Source organism: Serinus canaria, chromosome 27, assembly GCF_022539315.1.
Source record: "Serinus canaria isolate serCan28SL12 chromosome 27, serCan2020, whole genome shotgun sequence".
Classification (NCBI taxonomy): domain Eukaryota; kingdom Metazoa; phylum Chordata; class Aves; order Passeriformes; family Fringillidae; genus Serinus; species Serinus canaria.
The window spans coordinates 103,840-126,597 of NC_066340.1; the positions used below are offsets into that span (position 1 = coordinate 103,840).

At 58.6% G+C, this 22,758-nt stretch overlaps 1 protein-coding gene across 1 annotated transcript; it reads right to left on the reverse strand.

Annotated features, from left to right (window-relative positions):
• Nucleotides 1–1,440: 1,440 nt before the first annotated feature.
• On the reverse strand, nucleotides 1,441–4,599 carry LOC108963009 (SKI/DACH domain-containing protein 1-like). The gene has a single exon (XM_030230572.2). The coding sequence runs from the start codon at nucleotides 4,020–4,022 to the stop codon at nucleotides 2,043–2,045; it is 1,980 nt and encodes a 659-aa protein (XP_030086432.2). The 5' UTR covers nucleotides 4,023–4,599; the 3' UTR covers nucleotides 1,441–2,042.
• Nucleotides 4,600–22,758: the final 18,159 nt, after the last annotated feature.

Here is a 22,758-nt window from a genome sequence, read left to right on the forward strand (position 1 = left end):
TTTTTAGCCGTATTTACACCGGGATAAAAATCTGGGCCACTCCCCCGCAATTCCCGAGGTGATTTTATCCCCTGGAAAAATATTCCTGAGTTTTTTTGGGGGGAGCTGCGGGGTCTGGAGGTTGCTGGATTTAGATATTTATATTTATACATTTATATTTGTACTCATATAGGATTCTTAATATATTTATACGATTTTAATATATATTTCTATGATTTTATATAGGATTATAAATATAAATATTCATTCCCAGCGCGCATCCCGGCATTTTTTTTCCAACTCCACCCGCAAATCATTTCGATTTCTTTTCTTTTTTTTTTTTTTTTTTTATTAATAGAAAATACATTTTTAACCCCACGCGGAATTCCATGGGAATTCCATGGAAAACCTCCTGAAATCAGCTTTTCTCGCCCCGTTTTGGGATTGTTTGGGGGGATTTTTTTGGGAATAACTGCTCGAAAATCCCAATATTTTGCCGAAGGAATTTCCCGCTCCTCTGCTCAGCGGGAGGGAGCGAAATAAACAACAAAAAAGTGATTTAACCCCAAAAAACCCGCTAAAAAATCAAATTGAACAAACACCGGTTTTAGCACCAATTCGCCCCTTCCGGAGAAAACGGCGCCCGGCCGATCTCAAACATTCCCGGCCTTAAAAATCCCCTTTTCCCCCCTTTTCCCCTTATTTTCCTTTTTTTTAGGCGCTGATGGAATTAAAAAATTGAATTAAAAACAGGAATAAATCCAGCAGGCCGCGTGTGAAGATTTTCCTTTCAATCCTTCCCTTTTCCTTCGCACCGATTTTTAATTTTCTATTTTTTGTTGTTTTCGGGCCTAAATTTTGAAGAAAAAATTAAGAATTTTCCAAGCGGGATCCCCGGGGAGAGCCAGGAATTTTATTTCCTGGGAAAAAAAAAAAAAAAAAAAGAGCCCAAGAAAAAAACCCAACGAACCCCAAAATAGCTTTGATTTTTTTTGGGTTTTTTGTGGTTTTTGGTTTTTTTTTAAAGTTCCCAAAGCAGAGATTTGGGGGCCTTGATGGTCTGGAAATCCCACCGGGAATTTCCAAAGGTTTGGAAAAGTTCAAGCAGGGGAGGGAGGGAAATTCCAGTCGGGATCAAATCCTTCCATCCCCGATTTTCCCGGATTTTTTTTCCCAGGATTCAAACCTTTTCCAGGGATGATTATCCCACCGATTCCTCACTTTTTTTGTTCTTTTCCCACCACTTTTAAAAAATATTTTTTAGATTTCCACGGAGCAGCTTCGAGTCACTTCCTCTCCGCCTCTCCTGCTTTCTCCCCACCTCCCGAAATTCCCAATTTTTTTTAAAAAAGTTGGCGTTTCCTCCCTGCCCCTCCACCAGGAAAGCCCCGCTGGAAAAACGGCATTTTCCGGATTTTCCAAATTTTCCCGGGATCCACTCGGCTGGGAAAGGAATGAGACTTTTCCCTTTCCTGAGTGGGATTTTTATTGTTTAAATCCAATTTTTATAAATGAAAAAGGAGAAATGAGGTCTGGATTTGGGGTTGTTTTTTTGGGAGTAGGGTCGGGAGGTCAGGGCGGCGGGAGCTCCTTCCCAGCTCGTTCCCAGTTTTCCCAGCTGCCGTTTCATCCCTACACCCCCTTCCTGGGAATCACCCCCTCGTTTCCAGAGTTTTTGGGGAATTATTTGGGTTCCATCGCGCGCTTTAACCTCACCCTAAAACTCCTCCCAAACCCAACATCCCGCAGCGCACGCGGCCCCAGGCGGCCCCAAATCGACCCCAATCAGCGCCAAATGATCCCCAAATCGGCCCTAAATCAGCCCCAAATCGACCCCAAATCAGCTCCAAATCAGCCCCAAATCAGCTCCAAATCAGCCCCAAATCGACCCCAAATCAGCCCCAAATCAGCTCCAAATCAGCCCCAAATCGGCCCCAAATCAGCCCCAAATCGGCCCCAAATCCCCGCGCGGCTCCTCCGGCAGCCCCTTCCCCACGCGGGCCGGGGAGACCCCGCTCCCATCCCGGGCACCTCCCGCGATCCTGGAATTTTTCCTGCTCTCCTCAGGGATCCTCCAGGCTGGCGCAGCCGCGGAATTTGAGGCTGGGGGGCACGGGGATGGCGCTGCCCCCCAGGTGCCACCGCCACAGCGGGTGCGTCTTGGACAGCGCCCAGGAGTTTTTGCCGCCCAGCGACGAGGCCGGGCACAGGTCGCCGTCCTCGCCCACCACCAGCGAGGGCGTGCAGGGGAAGTTGCCCATCAGGCTGAAGGAATTCCGAGGCGGGCTGGCTTTGCAGGGAGCGTTTCCCTTCCTGGAATTCCTCCGGGGAGTTTTTGGCGGCCTGGCTTTGGGGGAGCCGCGCGGTCTCTCGGTGCCCCTGGCGAGCCGCCGCCGTTTGGCGTTGCCGTCCTGGCGGCCCCGCAGCGCCGCGGGGCTCTCGGCTCCTCCGCGGGGCTGGAACCGCAGCTCCGCTCCCCTCCAGGGCTCCGGGCTGCCCCGGCCGTGCCGCAAACCCTTCCCGTCCACGTTGAACCCCTTGGCGTAGCACCACAGCTTGGACTGGCGGATCAAGCGGTCGAAATGCTCCGGCCGGGGCTCGCCGAGGGCAGCGGGGCTCGCCCGCAGCTCCGGGGCCGGTTCCGGGGAAGGCGCCGGCCCCGCGGAGGCTCCGCTGGGCCGCTCTAACGAGGAGCTTTTGTTCGAGGCACCTTTGTGCAAATCCTTCCCTGCAGCGTCCCCAGAGCCGCGCTCCTTTTGTGGCGGGCCCCCCCCGGGGGTGCTGCTGCTCGGGGAGGGAGGGGGCGAGGAGGAAGAGGAGGAGGAAGAGGAGGAGGAGGAGGCAGGGGAGGCCTCGTGCCTCGCGTTCAGCCCCGGCTGAGCCCCCGCCGCTGCGGCCGCGCTCAAACTTTCCAAAGTTGACGCTCTCAGGGTGCGGGCCCAGAGCTGCTGAGAGAGGAAGAGGAGCTCGGGGTCGGGGCGCAGCGCTTTGCTCGGGGGGGGCTCCGCCGGCCGCTCCTCCCCGAGCGGCTCCCGGGGGGGCTGGAAGCGGGGCAGGGCCGCCTGCCGGTACCGCGTGCTCTGCACCGAGTCCCCGCTGCACAGCGAGCTGCTCTCCGACTCCGAGGAGCTGCCCTCCTCGCTGCTGCACGAGCTGTCCCCTTCCTCCTCCTCCTCCTCCTCCTCCTCCTCCTCCTCCTCCTCTTCCTCCTCCTCCTCCGAGGAGTCGCTGGAGGTGGCGGGGCTGGACGCGGCGAGGTCCAGGCTGGAGTCCGAGTCGCTGGAGTAGCCGGCGGACGTTCCCTGGCGCTTGGAGGCGGGGAAGTCGCGGCACCGGCCCTTCCTGGCGGCCGCGGGCCCCGCTCCGGGCGGGAGGAGCCCCCGGGGCCAGCCCGGGCCCCGCCGGTGCCGGCCCGCGGGCACCGGGAGCGCGCAGGGCTGCGCGGCCGCGGGGTGCAGCAGCGCCAGGTCTCGGGGGGAGCCGGCCAGGACCCCCGCAAAGAGCCCCCCCCGGGCGGGCTGGAGCTGCTGCGGGCCGGGGGGCGGCACTGCCCGGCCGGGGGCACCGCAGCAGCCGCCGGCTCTGCAGGGCGGGGGCCGCGGGCAGGCGAAGAACTGCCCCGGGCCCGGCAGCAGCAGCTGCTCCCTTCTCCTGCTCTTCCTCCTCCTCTTCCTCCGGCGGAGGCTCTTGCAGGAGGTGCAGAGAGCCTCCAGGTCCGCCTTGGAGATGAGCGAGCACTTCACGGCGCGCGTGGGCACCGAGTTGATGGCCTTGAGGGTCCGCAGCTCGGCCAGGTCGCAGCGGCGGCTCTTGATCTTTAAGGTTTCCATCTTCTTGCTGATGGTGGTCCTGGGGATGTCCTTGAACAGGTCGCTGAGCACCTGGGCCAGCGCGAACATCTGGGTGCCGTTGATCTGTAAGTAGCCCAAGTTGATCCCTTCGATCTGTTGGTAGCCGGCGTGGAAATGGCCCGGCCGGGCTGGCGCGGGGTAGTCCATGGTGGCCGGAACGATCCCCAAGGTCCCCTCGCAGGTCAGGAACATCTTGCCAGTTGGGGTTTTTTTTGGCTGTTTTTTTTCACTTTGTCCCTTTCAAAGAGGGGCAGGGAAAATCAGGAAAATCGGGACATTTGTGTTTCCACTGGCTGATCACACACATCCCTCCGGAGAGGGGCCAGAGGGGGAGGGGAGGTGAAGAAAAAGCAAGGAAAAGAGGGGACAAAAAACAAGACAAAAAAAAACCCAAAAAGGCGATCTCGCTTTCAAACGCTCCGGTCGAGGCTTGGCAACATCTCCCGAACACCCAATTCCTGCTCCGGGGCTCGGCTCCTCGTCTGCCCCCTCCCCGGCAAGGGAAAAAAAAGAGAAAAAAATCAAGAAGTCAAACATCTCTCATCGCCCGGGCCGGCCCCGCACCCACCCCCGCCTCCCAAATAATCCCTTTTTTGGGGGGGGTCGGTGTAAATCACCCGAGAGCTGGAGCGGACAAAGCTCGGGGGGCGCGGGGGGGTCCCGCAGGCCCTCCGGGGACACCCCCGGGAACGCCCCCCCCTCCATCGGGTGTCCCCAAACCCCAAATTTCCCCCTCGCCCCCTCCCCAAACCCCGCGCACACAATGCCCCCCCCCCGCCGCTTCCCCCCTCCAAAAACCCCCCAAGAAAACCCCAAATCACCGAGGTTCCGAGGCGGCGGCAGCGCGGGCGCCTCCGCTTTGTTTCCGCGGTTTAAATGGATTTTTCGATGGTTTTTTGGGTTGGTTGAAGAGGTCGCTGCGCCTTCCCAAATGTGGATTCCTCTGGGATGGGTGTGTGGAGGAATATTTTTAATAAAGCGTGAAAAATGTTCCTTCTAGGCGGCTTGTTCGAAGTCATCGCCCCGGCCACAATTCATCCTGCAGCTTATTAATTAATTGCTAATTAATTGTATTTATTAGCTGGCGTCCACAGTAACAGCGGTGGAGGAAAAGAGAGTTAGGAGAGAGTTGTATTCTTCTTTTTTCCCTTTTTTTTTTTTTTTTTACTGGCACATCGTCTTTATTCACTTCTTGTCTTTTGTTATTTTTTTTTTCCCAGTTCGGATTCTTTGTTAAAATGAAAAAAAAAAAAAAAAAAAAAAAGAAAAAAGAAAAAAAAAAAGGGAAAAAAAAAGAAAAAAAAGGAAAATAAAAAAAAAAAAAAAAGGAAAATAAAAATGGGGAAAATACCCCCTTCCCCCAAAAAATGGGGGAAAAGTAAAAAGAAAACTAGGGAGGGGCAAAGAAAATAAAAATAAAAAAAAGGGGGGGAAATAATAGAGGGGGGAAAAAAGGGAATTCTCTCGCACACCTTGGAGCTGCTAAACTTTATTTCCAACTTTAAATCCCAAAGTTCCTTCGGTTGTTCAGCAACTCTGCGGCGGTGTTTTCCCAAAAAAACCCCACAAAAAATCCCGAACAGAAAAAAACCCAAACAAAAAACCCGACAGCAACCCCAGGCTGCAGATTCCTCTCTGCAAAAGGGGGAAAATGGGAAAAAATAATAAAAAAGTCCAGTTTTAGGCGCTGGGCTCCGCTGTGGCGGGTCCCTCCGAACCTGAGGCGCTGGAGCGGGGTCTGAGCTCCTGCTCAGGAGGCGAATTTTGGGGAAACTGTTCCCAGGGAAACCTTCCTGGGGGCAGGGAAGCGGCGGCTCCGCTCCCTCCCCGGCCCTTTTTGTCTCCCGCAGGAAAAGTTGGGTTTGTTCTTCTCCTTCTGGGGCTTTTTGGGTTGTTTGTTTTTTTTTTTTTTTTTATTTTAATCTGAAATTTGATGATAATGATTTGTTGGAGCACGAGAGATCCCAAATTAGCAACGATCCCAGAGGAGGAGGAGGAGGAGGAGGAGGAGGAGGAAGCGCATTCCTGAGCGAGCGTGTAAAAAAAGAAAAATATTTAAAAAATTCAAACTGAATCCAATCGGCGAGCGGGGATCACCCGGTCCCTTTCCCGCTGATCCCGGAGGATCCCTGCGGGATCTCCCCTTTCCCAGCACCCATGGGTGCTCCCCGCACCGAACAAATCCCAATTTCCCACCCCAATCCCCCCCACTCCCCCCGGATTTGCACGGGAGGGAATTTCCTAACGGGAATTTTCCAGCCAAAAGCCCCAAATCCCTCTTTGTTCGGGAAAAGGCGTTTGGGGGCCACCAAGATGAAAAATTCCCGAAATTTTCAGCGGCGCTGGAGCTTTTCTGGGAATCCTGGGGTTAAATTCCCTTCTCCACACCGAGCCAGAGCCATTTTACCTTTGGGCTGAGCTCGGCCGGGAGGGAGGAGCGGAGCGGGGAGGAAAATTCGGGAATTCTGCCCCTCCCAGGGGATCCCGACAGGCTCTGGGAAAACCCCAAATCCCAGGGAATTCTCCCCAAACTCCCGAGGGCGGATCGGGGGGAGCGGACGGAGCCCCCCGAGCGGAAGGGGGCTGGGGGATGAGTGGAGACGTCATTTCCCAGGAAATCTGGGAGCGCCAGGAGGGGATTTTTTGGGAAAAGGGTGAAATTCCACTCGGGATTCCAGGTGGGGGGCGTCTGTAGGGACATGGAAATGCTTTCTATTTATAAATGGATTAATTTTAATTCATGTGTTCTATTTATGTAGCAGTGGGCAGGGCACAGGCGGGAGGTGCTTCCCAAATAAACTCGTTTTTATCCCAAATAAACTCAATTTTATCCCAAATAAACTCGTTTTTATCCCAAATAAGCTCGTTTTAATATCAAATAAACTCATTTTATCTCAAATTCCCGGCGTTCCTGCCCCTGTCCCCTCCGTGTCCCCTTTGCCTCCCGCTGACAATCGGTGGCTCACTCTTGGCTGGGGATTTTTCCTCTTTTGGGGTTTTTTTCCTCTTTTGGGATTTTTTCAGGCCTGGAGATGGGAACAGCCAAGGATTGGGATGTTCCAGAGTCCCACCGAGGGATCCCTGGGGGGGATTTTTGGGGGAATGAGCTCAGCCAGAAAACCTGGAAGTGTCTGTGTTGGAATGTCCCAATATCCGATATGGGAATGTCCGAATACCCAAATATCCCAACGTCTGAATATGGGAATATCCGAATTTGGGAATATCTGAATATCCCAATGTCCCAAAATCTGAATATTGGATTACCAAAATATTCCAATGTCCCAGAATTGTAAAATTGGATTATCCAAATATCCAGATATCCAAATATCCCAGTATCTGAATATGGGAATACTGGAATATCTGAATATCCCAATATCCAAATGTCTGAATATCGGAATATTGGAATATTGCAATATCAAAATACTGGAATATCCCAATATCCAAATGTTTGACTATCGGAATATCCCAATATCCAAACATTGGGATATCCAAGTATTTGTGTTTATTAATGCATTTAACTGGGTATTTATTGGTGTGTGCATCTGGGTGTTTCTGCATTTCTGTATTTGTATATTTGTTAATTCATTTATAGATCTCTACATTGATATATATTATTTTTATTTTTATATGCCATTTATTTTATAGATACATTATGCTTTTACACATTATTTATTTTATTTGTATTTCTTCTCCAGTGTTTTTATGCATTTCTGTGTTCACACATTTCCATCCAGCCCAATCCCTGCTCCCAACCCTCCCAGGCCACAGAAAACTCCTGAAATATTCCCGGGATAATCCTCGCCTGGGAAATTCCCCCCTCGGCCGTTTGGATCCCGGGAAAGAGGAAATCCATGGAAATTGCCCCAAATCCGGGGGTGCCAGGGTTCCCTTCCCACCCCCGAGGGAGATTTGGGATAAGAAAGGGGGAGAAATCCCGGTGGAATCTCGGATTTGCCAGGAAAACTCCAAAGTATGGGATTAGGAATGAAATAGTCCCATCCCAAATGAATTATTCCCGTTGTAGGGAATGGTTTTATCCACTCCCTTTCCTTGTGGGAAGCAAAAAATTGTCCCGAAAAAAAATTGGGGTAAAATGTAAAAGTTTGGAACAAAACAGAAAAATTTGGGATAAATTTAAAAATAAATTTTTTTAAACGCCCGCGGAATGTTTTGGAGCTGCAGAGAGTCCGGGGTCACCAACCCTAAAAGGGTGGGAAAATCCCATTTTTTAGGTTTTTTTTTCCCTTTTCCCCAGTATTTCCGACGATGGAGGAGTTGATTGGGGATGAGAATGGACTCTCCCGAATTCCCGGGATTTTCCCGGGGATTGAGAGGCAGCAGCTGCTCGGTGACCCGCGGAGACCCCGCCGGCCCCAGAGCGACCCCGGCCCCACCCCGGAGCGCTCAGAAATGCGAAGTTGGAATTTTGGGGAATTCGGGAAGGGAGGGGGGAGGGGTTCTGGTGTCCAAATGGGAGTTTGGGGCTAAAAAAGGGAAAATCCCATTGGGAGAGACTCGGCCCTAAAAGGATCAGGGCTTCCCTTGGGATGGGAAGCCTTGGAAAGCTTTTGATCCCAAAACCCGATGGACTGGGGACAAAAAAGAGGGGAGTGGCTCTGCCTGGGAATGCCCAGGGAGAGGAGATCCATCCCAAAATTCCTGGGCTTGCCCGGATTCCCCATTTTCCTTTTGGGGTGAAACAGGAGAATCCTGTGAGAAGATCCCTCTTTTTGGGGAAAAACTTGGAAATCCTATGGAAAAGCGGCTCCTTTTGGGGGGGAAGATGGGAATCCTGGGTAAATCCTGGTGTTTCATTTTAGGGGGAAAATGTGGGAATGCTGCGGGAAAGGCCATCGGTTCCTGTCGAAAGGGGCATAAGAACCCATAAAATCCCATCCGATCCCACTGATCCCACCCCACCCCGTCCCAGGGATCACCCCGGGGTTATTTTACCCTAAAATGATCCGAATTTGGGAGTTTCCCGCTCCCCGGCGCTGCCGCCCTGTCCCCACACGGTGGCAATATCGGCCCGGCTGCTCCGGGAATTCCCAAAAAACTTTGGGAGTTTTCCGTTGGAGGAGCTTCAGGCTGGATTCAGGGACAATTCCTCCCGCGGAGGGCGCTGGAAAGGCAGCGGGGGAGGGAGAATTCCTGGGAATGTTCAGGATGTGGCACCTGGGGACACGGGGCCAGGAAAGGCTCGGGCTGGGGGGTCTTGGGGGGCTTTGCCAAGGGAGTAATTCCAGGATTTCGGGATTCCACGGAGCGTGACCCTGGCGGTCTCTCCCGCCCCATTCCCAATCCCAATCCCAAGAATTTGCCGCTGGATCCCCTTGGAACGAGCCGCGAGCTGGACCCGGAGGGACCCTCGGGCACGGGATCCAGAGGGGAAAACCCTGGAGAATCCTGGAAAATCCTCATCCAGGCCCCACACTGCCCTCCGGGGCGGCCCATCCAGAGGGGGACCCCGACCACCCCAAACCTGTCCCTGCCCCCCCTCCTGACCCCAAACACGGAGGGACCCTTGGGCTGTGAACACGGAATTAAAACCAGGAATAAAAAAGAGAAATAAAAACCAGGAATAAAATCCAGGAATAAAATCCAGGAATAAAAACCAGGAATAAAAGCCGGGAATAAAAACCGGGAATAAAACCCAGGAATTCAAGCAAGAGGGGGAGCGAGGATAGCAAAGAGCACCAGAGCTCCAAATTGCGTTTCCATGGCAACGCCCGGCGATGCCGCGGCTCCGCCGCTCTCCTGGGGCTGGGCCGGCTCTTCCCGCCTTCCTCTCTCCTCTTCCATCCTTTCCCCCGGTTTTTCATCCCCCTTTCCCCTTCTGGAATTTGCCTTGGTGACTCAGCGCCCTCTGTTTGCCCTCGGCCTCTCCCCAGCCCTGCCTGGAGCTGGTTCCTTCCCAGGACGGAATTTTGGGGAGCTCCAGGAAGGACCCTCAGCCCACCCGGGCTCTGCTCCGCTCCCGGCCACAGCTGGACCCCAAACGTGCCTTTAAAAACCCCAATCCCACAAAATTAAAGGGGGATCCAGGGGTCGGGATAAATCCCAGGATCGGGAGGGACCCCAGGATCGGGAGGGACCCCAGGATCGGGAGGGACCCCAGGGCTGGGAGGGACCCCAGGATCGGGAGGGACCCCAGGATCGGGAGGGCTCCGAGCCGGGGCTGTGGCGGGTCCCGCTCTGTCGCTGTCCCCGGGGTGACCCGAGGTGGCCTCAGCGCCGTGTCCCGGTGTCAGCCCGGGCCCTCGGCCGCTGTGAGGAACGTTTCATCCCCGCCCGAGAGCTCCATCCTCCTCTTTTTTCCTTTTTTTCCCTTTTTTCCGGCAGCGAGGTGTGAGCCGTGACTCAGCTCCCTCCTCCCAGCGCGGCTCGAGCTGCTCATCCCCGCCTCGGCTGGGCACGGAACATCCCCCAGAGCTTTTTCTCTTCCCCATCCAGCTCCCACCTCCCGCAATTCCAGAGCTGTCCCTGTCCCTGTCCCTGTCCCTGTCCCTGTCCCTGTCCCTGTCCCTGTCCCTGTCCCTGTCCCTGACCCCGTCCCTGTCCCTGACCCCGTCCCTGTCCCTGTCCCTGTCCCTGTCCCTGTCCCTGTCCCTGTCCCTGTCCCTGCTGTTGCAGGGGTGTCCCATGCCACCATCCAGATGCGTTTTCCAACCTTTTGTCCTTTCCCAAAATGTCCCGAGGTAATTTCAGGCATTTTGGGGGGATCTATTCCATGAGAAAACGAGGGATCGAGCCCAGCGTGGCCAGCCCCAGTTTGGGGTCAGAGCAGGATTTCCTGTGGGATCACGGGAATCTCGGTCACCCCCCCAGAGCTGCTCCTTCCCCCGGGAAAATCCTCTTAGGGCCGTCGGGAGGAATCCCAAAGCCTTGGGAAGCAGCTGGGGTCCCTTCCCGGCTCTGTTCCCATTTGGGGCCAGGTTTTTTTCCCAGTCATGACCAGGATTTCTCCCTACTTATGGCCCGGTTCTGTCCCCATTAATGGCCAGGATTTGTCCCCATTTGGGACCAGGATTTGTCCCCATTAATGCCCAGCCCTGTCCCCATTAATGCCCAGCTCTGTCCCCATTAACGCCCAGCTCTGTCCCCATTAATGCCCAGCCCTGTCCCCATTAACGCCCAGCTCTGTCCCCATTAATTCCCAGCCCTGTCCCCATTAACGCCCAGCCCTGTCCCCATGAACGCCCAGCTCTGTCCCCATTAATTCCCAGCCCTGTCCCCATTAACGCCCAGCCCTGTCCCCATTAATTCCCAGCTCTGTCCCCATTAATTCCCAGCCCTGTCCCCATTAACGCCCAGCCCTGTCCCCATTAACGCCCAGCTCTGTCCCCATTAATGCCCAGCCCTGTCCCCATTAATGCCCAGCCCTGTGCCCATTTATGGCCAGGATTTGTCCCCATTTATGGCCGGCTCTGTCCCCGTTAATTCCCAGACTTTGGGGCCACCCCTGCAGTGGCCAAACCCCGTGGAGCAGTGCTGAGGAAATAACGGAATTCTGTGGGGATTTAGGGACCAAGGTGTCACACGGAGCGCTGAGAGGTGACAAATCCGGGGTGGAAAGGGACATTTGACCCTCCCAACCCTTTTCCCACCCCTTTCCTGTCCATCCTCTTCCTCCTCCATCGTGATCCAACAATTCCTTTCCCACTCCACATTTTGGGATGAAAATCCCGAATTTTGGCTGCTGAGGGATAATTCCTCCCCCTCAACCCCAGCCAGGGAATGCGACCTGGAGATCTGGGACCACTCCCGTCCCATCCCAACCTCCTCCTCGGGGGGTTAAAAGCAGTAAAAAATCCCCATTTTCCAGGAAATTTGGGAATTCTAGGCCAAGGTCACCCCCCCGAGGGGTGGCAGCGCCCGGCTCAGGGGACCCAAAGCTGCGGCTCCGGTTCCCGGTCCCTGTCCCGGCTGTCCCCGGTTGCCATGGAGATTTTCCCTCTTCCCGCTGCCCGCAGGGAAGCAGCGGGAGCGGCGGGGACAGGGAGGGGACACTGCGGAGCGCTGCCACCTCCAGGGCGCTGCCACCACTGGGACAGTGCCACCACAGGGACACTGCCACCACTGGGACACTGCCACCACCGGGGCATGGACACCACAGGGGCACTGCCACCATCACAGCGCCGCCACCACTGGGACACTGCCACCACAGGGACACTGCCACCACTGGGACACTGCCACCACCGGGGCATGGACACCACAGGGGCACTGCCACCATCACAGCGCTGTCACCACCAGGGCACTCCCACTGCCACGGCACTGCCACCATAGGGGCACTGCCACCATCGGGACACTGCCGCCACAGGGGCACTGCCACCACCGGGGCACTGCCACCACAGGGGCACTGCCACCAGCGGGGCACTGCCACCACAGGGACACTGCCACCAGCGGGGCACTGCCACCACAGGGACACTGCCACTATCGGGACACTGCCACCACCAGGGCACTGCCACCACAGGGGCACTGCCACCACCAGGGCACTGCCACCACAGGGGCACTGCCACTGCCAGGGCACTGCCACCACAGGGGCACTGCCACCACACGGGCACTGCCACCGCCAGGGCACTGCCACTGCCGGGGCACTGCCACTGCCAGGGCACTGCCACCACAGGGGCACTGCCACCACAGGGGCACTGCCACCACCGGGATGCTGCCACCAGCGCGACATCCCAGAGATTCCCAGAGCGGGGCTGGGGGGTGACCCCTCGGATTTAGGGGATTGCGAGGGAAATGTCCTCGCTCTTCCCAGGGTTCCAGGCGGATTTTTTCCAAGATTCCGGGTGGATTTTGGGAATACGAGCAAGGAATAGGAGGAATTTTGGAGATATGACGGGGGAGCATGAGGAATTTTGGGAATATGAGGATGGAAAAGGCTCATTCCCGGTCCAGCATGGCAGGCAGGACCCCGCAGGAGCGGGGCTGGGGGGTGACCTCACAAATTCAGGGGATTGGGAATATTCCTGCAGGATTCCAGGCGGGTTTGGGGTGGGAAAAGGCGAATTCCCGGGCTGGGCTGCGAGGGCCGGAGCGTGACTGGGAGCGGTAAAACCGGGCGCGGGGGCGCGGGGCCGGCCCGGCGGGGACAGATGGCGGTGGGAGGGATCGCGAGGAGCTGCGGCAAAAACCCCGGCGAGATCCTGGGAGAGGATCGGGATTGGCTCGGGAAACTCCTCCCGGGAGAGGGAGGGAGAGGAGGGCCAGGAGGGCTGAGCCTGGGGAGCAGAAATCCTCTCCCGGCCGTGGGTTTGGGCTAGGATGGACAGGATTCCAGCCCTGAATTCCCGGGAATCCCCGCGGATGGCTCTCGGTGGCACTGGAGGCACTGGGAATGTCCCAGCGCTGTTTGAGCGGCGCTTCCCGGCCCTGTGTGTGGCCCAAAAAACCCCAAATCACCCCAAATCTGCTCCTTGGGACAGACACATGGGGTTGGGGTTAGGGTTGGGGGATGGCCCCTGGCACCAGGAGGCCCCGAATTCCCCGGTGGCACCTCCAGGAGAGCAGGATTTGGGGTTAATGAGGGGTTTTTAATGCCAGGGGTGGAATTTTATCTCCACACCAAGGCAGGGACGGCACTGGGAGGTTGTGGGGTGGCACTGGGAGGTTGTGGGGTGGCACTGAGGGGTTGTGGGGTGGCACTGAGGGGTTGTGGGGTGGCATTGAGGGGTTGTGGGGTGGCACTGGGAGGTTGTGGGGTGGCACTGAGGGGTTGTGGGGTGGCACTGGGAGGTTGTGGGGTGGCACTGAGAGGTTGTAGGGTGGCACTGGGAGGTTGTGGGGTGGCACTGAGGGGTTGAGAGGTGGCACTGAGGGGTTGTGGGGTGGCACTGAGGGGTTGTGGGGTGGCACTGGGAGGTTATGGGGTGGCACTGGGAGGTTGAGGGGTGGCACTGAGGGGTTGAGGGGTGGCACTGGGAGGTTGTGGGGTGGCACTGGGGGGTTGTGGGGTGGCACTGGGGGGTTGTGGGGTCACCCAGGATCACAGGACCAGCAGCCCGTGCCCATCCCAGGGCAGGGACATGGGGACACGTTGCAGCGGGTGCTGTCCCGTGCCCCCCCGCGTGCCCCGTGTCCCCCCAGTCCCCCCGGCTGGCCGCGGCTCCACGGGGATGCGCTGGGCCGGAAAAGGCCCCGGTCCCTGCACGATCCCCTAATGGAGCCCCGGGGGCGGCTCTGCCCTTAATGCAGCCGTGGGGGCGGGGGGGGCTCCGGGGGGACTCCTGACCCTGCCCTGACCCTGCCCCACCCCCCCTCGGGCTCCCCCGGCTCCTCTCTGAGCCTCCCCACCCCCCCCCCCGACACCCCCTGAACCCCCCCAGGACCCCCAGGGTCGGGTCCCCACTGGGTGGGTGGCACTGGGTGTGTCCCCAGGCAGTGGGCGCTGCCAGGCAGAGGTGGAGCCCCCCGTCACAGCGTCCCCACCCTGGTGGGTGGCACTGGGCGACACTGGGCGTGTCCCCACGGTGGTGGGCCCTGCCAGGCAGAGCCCGAGCTCCCCTCACGGTGTCCCCACCGTGCTCGGTCACCGTTGTCCCGGCCGGCGCCCGCCCCGGTGTCCCCGTGCCAGGATCCGCGGGCGGCTGGCCCGGCCCTGTCCCCTCCCACCTGCCCAGGTGCGCTCACACCACAAATCCGCCCTCTTTTCCCCCAAAAAGCCGCCCCTCAGCCCGTGCCACCTCCGGGAACATGCCCAAGCGCTGTCCCCACCCCACGCCAGCCCAGGCGACCCCACCAACAACATCCCCTTCCCCCTCACCCCCCGGCGACCCCGAACCTCCCGGGGCCGGCTCCTCCCTCCCCGCGCGCGCTCCCGCGGGTCCCCGCTGTCACCCAGCGACAGCGACAGCGACGCGCGCGTGCCAGCGCTGCCGGCAAATCAGCGGAGAAAGGGGAAAAAACAACAGCAACACCAAAAAATCCCTTTAGGAGGGAGAGGCAGCGCGGGCCGGGGGCGCCGTGCCCCCTCCCCGCCGGATCCACCATGAGCTGATGCGTTCGAGCCGCTCCTCGCTCCCTTTTGTGCCTCGCGGGGCCGCGCGCTCTCCCACGCGCAGCCGGGCGCGCTCCCGGCGCGCTCCCCGCGCCCACTCCCCGCCGCCGCCGCCGCCGCCGCCGCCGCTCCTGCCGAGCTCGGCCGGGCCTGGAGCCCCTTCTCCCCGCAGGAGAGGAGAGCAGGAAAAATAAAAATAGAGGAAAAGGCGCCCCAAAAACCCCAAAAGCGCAGCAGCAGCCTCGGCCAGCAGCGATGGGGAATACACCCTCCCAAGGCATGTCACTCTCACTATGTGCATCCATTCTTAAGTAGCAGGTATTTTTTTTTATTTGTGTTGTTTTTTTGCCTCCCTCTCCTCCCTCCTCCCCAGCCCCTCTTTTCTCGCCCGGGGTGGGCTGAGGGGGGTACGAAATGCTGCCGGCGCTGCCGGAGTTTCGGTGGCCGCCCAGCGCGGGGCTGTGGCGCTCCGGAGGGGCGTGTGCCAGCCCGGGACGCGGTGACCCCCCCGCCCCTCGGGGACAGCGGCTGCGGGGCCGGTGCTGGCGGCGGGGCCGCGTTCTGGGCGTTGTTGCCCCCGCGGGGATGGGGAGCGCTGCGGGCTCGGGGGCGCTCGGAGGGGGCGGTTCGGTGCCGATGGCCGCTCCAGACGCCCTGGACGGGATTTGACCGGGATGTTTTGGCGGCCGGGCCGCGCCGGGAGAAGCCGGGCTCGGGATTTGTTCCCAGCTGGGCGCGGAGGGAGCCGTGGGCTCGCCCTCACCTGCTGCGCTCGCTCTTTCTCCTCGCCAGCCTCTGCCGACACACAAAGGCCAGCACGAGCCACCGGGTGGCCCCAGGGGCGACATTTTCAGCATCCTCGCAGCACGGGGGGGAAAAAAAAATAAAAAAAAAAAAAATCTGGCCCATGCCGGGCTGGGCTGGGGCGTGGGGGGAGGAGGCGCGGAGGGAAACTCAAAATAACTCCGGAGGTGGCGAGCCCTGAGCTCGCGGAGCTCCGTGACCGCCCTGCCCCGCGCCAGCCCCGCGGAGGTGACAGCGACACGGGCGGGGGTCCCTTTGTCTGCGCTGGCCGCCGGCAGCTCCGCTCCGCTCTCTTTGTTCTCGCGGTGGCACCGGGGCTGGCGAGCGGCGATGCCGCCGTGCCCACCCAGCCTGGCACCCCCCCGGCGGGCACCCAACTCCCCGGGAAGTTGGGCCGGGGGCCGGGAACGCGGCCGGAACCGGCGGCAGGGCCCCCGGGAGCTGCGCCCCTTCCTGGCGCCCCCAGGGGTGACACGGGGGTCACATCTCGGGGGAGGGGTCCCGCACCGGGAGGGGCCTTCAGCCCTTCCCGGGGACCCCAAAGTCGGACCCTGGGATCCCCAAAGCCCCAACCCGCGTTCTGGGGGCACAGGTGCTCCCCAGCCCCCATCCTGGGGGTGCAGGTGCTCCCCAGCCCCCCTGGATGCCCCACGGCTTTCCCAGCCCTGACAAAAGGGGCGGGGGGCCCTTCAAGGCCCCTCCTGTCCCCCCCAAACCCTCCCGGGCTTCAGGGCAGCGCAGCCCCGGGGCTGTTCCCGCCCCAGCGGCGGCTGCTGCCGGGTTTTAATGAGGAATTCATTTCCAAGGCGTTAATTATCTCCCACCAGGCTGCCCCCGGCAACGCTCAGCAGCCCCTGGGAAGGGCTCGGTGCCCCCGGCAGGAGCCCCCTCCCCACCGGGAGCTGCTGGGCGGGACTGGGACCCCCTCGGGGGGCGGCTGAGGAGCCCCCGGCCCTGGCAGGGCGGTCACAGCGGGGTTTTGGTGGCTTTGTGCAGAAGGAGCTGCGGGCTTTGTCCCCTCCCAGCAGGGTGGGATGGGCAGGGAAGGATGCCCACCCATTTTTTTTTTAAATCTTGTTTTTTATGGAATGTCCTTGTCGCGGTCTGGGGGTGCTGGTGCCCCTCCTGGGACAGGGGAGGCTGGGGACAGCCCTGGCTGGGGACTGGCACTGACTGGGAGCTGTGGGGCACTGGCGGGGTGTGGGTGCTGCTGCCGGGCTCAGCTCTGCTCCCCCACTCACGAAAACCGCGGATTTCGCCCCAAAACGTGTTTTTCCTTTAGGAAAAGGGGTTAAAGGCGCCTCCCTGCTGGGCTGGGGGAGAGCCCGGGGCACAAACCCCATCCGTGCTGGCTGGACACCCTGGTGGGGGTGGCACCTCTGTCCACTCACACCTTCCCTTCCCTTCCCTTCCCTTCCCTTCCCTTCCCTTCCCTTCCCTTCCCTTCCCTTCCCTTCCCTTCCCTCCCCTTCCCTCCCCTCCCCTCCCCCCTCCCATGCCAGCGGGGTGCCCTTGGCTCCCGAGTGTCACCCCGGGTCCCCAGGGCCGCCTGGGCGGGCACAGCCACCAGGGCAGGGTTTAATGAGAGCCATCGATTGTCGCCATCGATCCTCCGAGTCCTCCACGCCCTGGGGACAGCGGCGACACGTGGCAGCCGCGTCCCACGGCAGAGAGGGCCCGGGGCTGGCCGGGAGGGGACAGGGCCGGGCTGGCGTGTCCTGTCCCTGTCCCTGTGGCAGGAGGTGGCAGTGATCCTGGAAGGGGATGGGAATGTTCACCTGGAGAAAAGGGGGACCCGGAGGGACCCCATGATCCCGGAGAGGAGGGGACAGCTTGGGGACAGGCTGCGATCCCAAGGGACAGGAGGAGAGGGAGTGGCCATGGCTGGGATGAGAGGATCCCACAGGTCCTTGCAGCGCCAATCCTTCCGTGACCCCATGAAATTCCATAATCCCATGAAATTCCATGACCCCATGAAACTCCCTGATCCCACAGACCCAGCTCCCCCGGGGGAGGAGCTGAGGCCGTTTCCCCAAACTCTGTGGGATTCTCCCATTCCAGACCCCCAAACTGGGGCTCCGACCCCCCGAGCCGGCATCCCCATCCCCCCCAGGCTTTGGGGACCCCCAGATCCGTCCCCAGGAGGATTCTCAGGCTCTGGGACCCCTCCCCTCCCTGCCCTCCCTCCCCTGCCAGCTGCAGGTGCTGCGGGACTCGAGGGCTCTTCAGGCTGAGCCCTCCCCGAGCTCAGCTCGGCGACAATGAAACTTTGCTGTCAGCTGGTTTTATTTTATTTTTATTTTAGCCCTCCCCCACTCGCTTTCCCCTTTCAGAATCTGTGCAAATGATGGGGTTGGGGTTTTTTCTCAATTTTTTAAGGATTTTTTTTTTTTTTTTTTTGGAGATTCATCTCCAGCAGATGATGGAGAGGGTGGGAGGAAAAGGAAGGGAAGGGAAAGGAGGGGGACAAAACACTTCGGGGTTGTTTGTGTTGTTCTCTCGCTGCTGAAATGTTCTGATTGCAGAGGCAGAGGAGGAGTTCAGTGATCCGGGAACAGCGAAAAGCTGGGAAATGTGGGAGCTGCATCCCAGCCCCAGACTGGGAAATGTGGGAGCTGCATCCCAGCCCCAGACTGGGAAATGTGGGAGACAAATCCCAGCCCCAGACTGGGAAATGTGGGAGCTGCATCCCAGCCCCAGACTGGGAAATGTGGGAGACAAATCCCAGCCCCATACTGGGAAATGTGGGAGCTGCATCCCAGCCCCAGACTGGGAAATGTGGGAGCTGCATCCCAGCCCCAGACTGGGAAATGTGGGAGACAAATCCCAGCCCCAGACTGTCCTGTCAGGATGTGGCGCTGTCCCCAGGTCCTGTCAGGGTGTGGCGCTGTCCCCAGGTCCTGTCAGGATGTGGCGCTGTCCCCTCCTTCCCCCTCTCCCGCTCCGTCCCTCCCTCCCCGCGGTCCCGGCCATCAAATCCAGGAGCGGTCGGGAATTTCAGCCCTTCCCGAGCCGCGCGCGCCTCCAAAGGACTCTCAAGGACGCCGCCATGGAGCCTTCCCTGCCCTCTCCTCCTCCTCCTCCTCCCCGTGCCAAGCCCGCTCCTGCCCCGGGAATCTCCCAGATCCATCCCCGCCTCCCTTTTGCCCCCCAGGTGACACAGCCCCGCCCACCCCGGGGGTCTCAGGTGGGCTCTGGGCTCCTCCTCCCCCTCCGAATCCCATAAAATTCCCTGCGGAACCCCGGGGATCGGCGCATGCAGGGAGCTCGGGAGGGATGGATTCTCCATGGGGCCGCATTCCCGGAACTTGAGGGAATTTTTGGCTGCCCCATCCCAGGAAAAGTAACTCAGGAGAGTGAAAACTGGGAGCTTTTCCCAGCTTTTACCTCCCTTCCATCCAAACTTTGGGAAACCCGGGTGCTCCCAGGACGGGTCCCAGCCTCGAGGCCGCGCAGGTGAGGCCAAGATCAAAGTCTGGGAATTCCAGCTGGGAATTCCAGCTGGGAATTCAGCATTCCAGTCAGGAATTCATGATTCCAGCTGGGAATTCATGATCCCAGCTGGGGATTCAGCATTCCAGTCAGGAATTCATGATCCCAGTTGGGAATTCACGGTTCCAGCTGGGAACACCCCCGGCCTCCCCCTTCCCTCCAAAATCCTGAGGAGGGGATTGGGGAGCTCCATTGTCCCTGGAAAACCACAGGAGCCACCTTTGGCCTCCTCCTTTCTCTTTTTCCCTCGAATTCCCAAATTTCCACCTCTCAGGTGTCACAGGGAGAGGAAGGAGATTCCCGCAGGTTTTCCTGGCAGGTTGCAAAATGCGGCATAAATAATTCATCCCCCCCTCAATTACCAAAACAAAGGAATAAAGCGAATTTCCCAAGGATTTTCTACTGACATTCCATGGTTTTTATTGGCTTTTGGTTTCCCTGCTTTTCTCTGCCTCGGAGATGATTTACTGACAGCAGCCCTGAAATTCCTTCCCAGATTTGGGATCCATGGCCAGGAGCCCCCACAATCCCTCTTTTTGGGGTGACACTGCCCCAGAAATCCAGGGAAATGTGGCTAAAAGGGCTTGGCCAGGATTTTATCCTCCGGGGGGTTTGGGGTGGAGGAAAGGTCGTGGATCCCTTTCCCACCCTGTTCCTGGCAGGAAAAGGGATTCCTGTGGGCTCCGTGTCCCCTCCCGCCCTGTCCCGGTCACCCCTTCCCGCCACGCTTTCGTTTCGGGTTTTTATTCTGTGTTTCTGACTCATTTCTTTCTTTCTCCCTATCCAAATTCCTGGGGGGGAAAAGAAAACAACCAAAACCCAACAAAAATAATAAGAATTCCCGTCTGGAATTTCCCAAATTCACCAATGTCCTCCTTTGCTGTCCCTACCCAGGGCTCCATGGAATTGCGGGCGGGAAGAAGCCAGGACTGTGTTCCCTTTGTTTAAAGTCTCCAGGTCAGTACCAGGGCCCAGCCGCGTCCTCCCCTTTTCCCGGGATTCCCCACAATTCCATGATTTTCACTCCTTCCCACCCTCTCCCCAGAGCAGGGCCGTGGTGGGTGAGGGCAGCGCCTGCAGCCGCAATTTCGGGGTGGTTTAAAGGGTCCCCCCCATTTCTGGGGTGATCTGAGGGTCCTGCCCAGAGTTTGGGACGTTTTAGGAGGGTCCTGCCTGGATTTTGGTCGGCATCCGTGGCTGAGGTGTCGCTTCCCAAGCTTCCGGTGGAGGACAGGATGGAATTGTGGAGTTTTGTGCTCCTGGAGGGATCCCTGGGGTTCCTAAAAGGATCCTTGGTGCTCCTGGAGGGATCCCTGGTGATCCTAAAGGATCCTTGGTGCTCCTGGAGGGATCCTTGGTGATCCTAAAGGATCCTTGGTGCTCCTGGAGGGATCCTTGGTGATCCTAAAGGATCCTTGGTGCTCCTGGAGAGATCCCTGGTGCTCCACCTTTGTTCAGGATTCAGTTGGGATTATTTTTGGGATTCAGTGGTGATGAGTTTTTGGGATTCAATGGCTACATTTTTTTGGGATTCAACAGTGATTTATTTTGGAATTCAGTGGTGCTGCTTCTTTGGGATTCAACAGTAATTTTGGGGGGATTCGGTCGTTATTTTGGGGGGGTTGAGTGATGATGCTTCTTTGGGATTCGGTGGTGATTCTTTGGGATTCGGTGGTGATGGTTTTTTGGGATTCAGTGGTGATGGGTTTTGGGATTCCATGGTGATGGGTTTTTGGGATTCCATGGTGATGGGTTTTTGGGATTCAGTGGTGATTCTTTGGGATTCAGTGGTGATTTTTTTTTGGGATTCAATGGTGATGGGTTTTTGGGATCCAGTGGTGATGTTTTTTTGGGATTCGGTGGAATTCCTTAGGGATCCAACAGTTGAATGGCACAGGCAGGTCCTGGAGCTGCCAAACCCAGCACAAGGAAGCACGGCAGAGAATTTGTAGATTTCTGGGATTTGGGGAATCTTTTCCAACCAGGAAAGCCCTTCCCAACCCTTCTTCCCCCCCGGCCCCCAACCAGGGCCCACAAAGCTTTGGTGGCACCTCCCGAGCCACGAGCGCCGGGTGACATCCCGAAGGACGTTGATGTGGGATCAGGAGAGAGAATTATGGAAAAAAACCATTTTCCCGACCTTTTGGAACATTTTCCCTGCCTCCCGTCTGCGTTTCCGCCTCTGTCTGGGGGGATGAAAGCGCCGCCGCGTCCTGGCGGAGGTGGCAGCGCCGGCGAGGCCACCGCTAATGGGGACATTAATGAGCTTCGTCCCCAAGCGCCTCCTGACCCCTCCCGAGGGTGCCGACACCTGGAGGGAACCGGCGCCGCTTTCATCCCGGCCTTCCGGCCCGGAAAAACCCTGGAGAGGCCAGGGACGGCTGGAGGTGGCTTTTGTCCCCAAAAGTCCTCGGGTTTGGTCACCAAAGTCCTGCTGAAGGCGACAGGAGCGGCTGGGCTGGGATGAGCCAGGAATTCTGTGTGGGAATGGCGGGAATGCCTGAGGCTTTCCAGGGAGAGGGGCGGTGGCCACAGGTGTCCCAGAGCAGGGGACAGGGGAAGGGACCCGTGGGACAGGGGAAGTGTCCCCAGCCCCTGGGACAGGGAAGGGATTGTCCCCATCCCACTGGGAGAAAGGAAAATATTGTCCCCATCCCAGTGGGACAGAGGAAGTTTGTCCCCATCCCAGTGGGACAGGGAAATGTCCCCATCCCCAAGTCCCCACTGCCCTCTCCTGTTCCCGGCCACCGTTTGCCTTTTAATTGCAATTATCCAATTATTGCTCCTCCCCCATGGGCACCTTCCTCCCGCTTGTAAAATCGGGGCACCTCCAGTGGCATCTTCATCCTCCTCATCCTCATCCTCATCCTCATCCTCATCCTCATCCTCATCCTCATCCTCATCCTCATCCTCATCCTCATCCTCATCCTCCTCATCCTCCTCATTCTCGTCCTCATCCTGCGCATTCTCCTCATCCTCCTCCTTATCCTCATCATCCTCATCCTCCTTCTCCCCATCCTCCTCCTCCTCCTCCTCCTCCTCCCTGGAGCTCTGTTCCCTCGCTGGTTCCTGGCCAGCCCGGCTGCAGACCCTTCCCCCCGGGAATTCTGGGGTGCATCCACCGGTGATCCACCCGGGAGAAGCTCGGGGTGAGGTGAAATTGATTCCCCGGTAAAACCCCCCGGTGGAAACAATTCCCGGTGGAATTTCCCCGGGATCCGTGGCCTGGAGCCGCTCTCCCAGCCCGGAGGGCGGGACGGGCCGGCTCTGGCCCCGAGGGATGAGCAGGTGTCCGGGGGCCGGGGCGGCGCCGAGAGCTCCCCAAAATAGAGCCGGGAGAGGGGGGAGAGGATGCGGCCCCGGCTCCCCGGGCGCTCCTGCCAGAGCCGCCTGACGGCTGCAGCCTCGTCAGAGCTGCACCTATAATTACTGCACCTATAATTACCGTCTGATGTGCCGCAATTAGAGCGCGGCACAGGAGCTGGAGCAGGCAGGAGCGGCCTCGGCTGCCTGAGAGGGGCTCCAGCCCTCAGCCGAGCCCTCCAGCCGTTCCTGCTTCCATCCAACCCCTCCCAGTCCTTCCCAGCCCTTCCCGGTGCTCTCCAGTCTCTCCTGGTGCCTCTTTCCAGT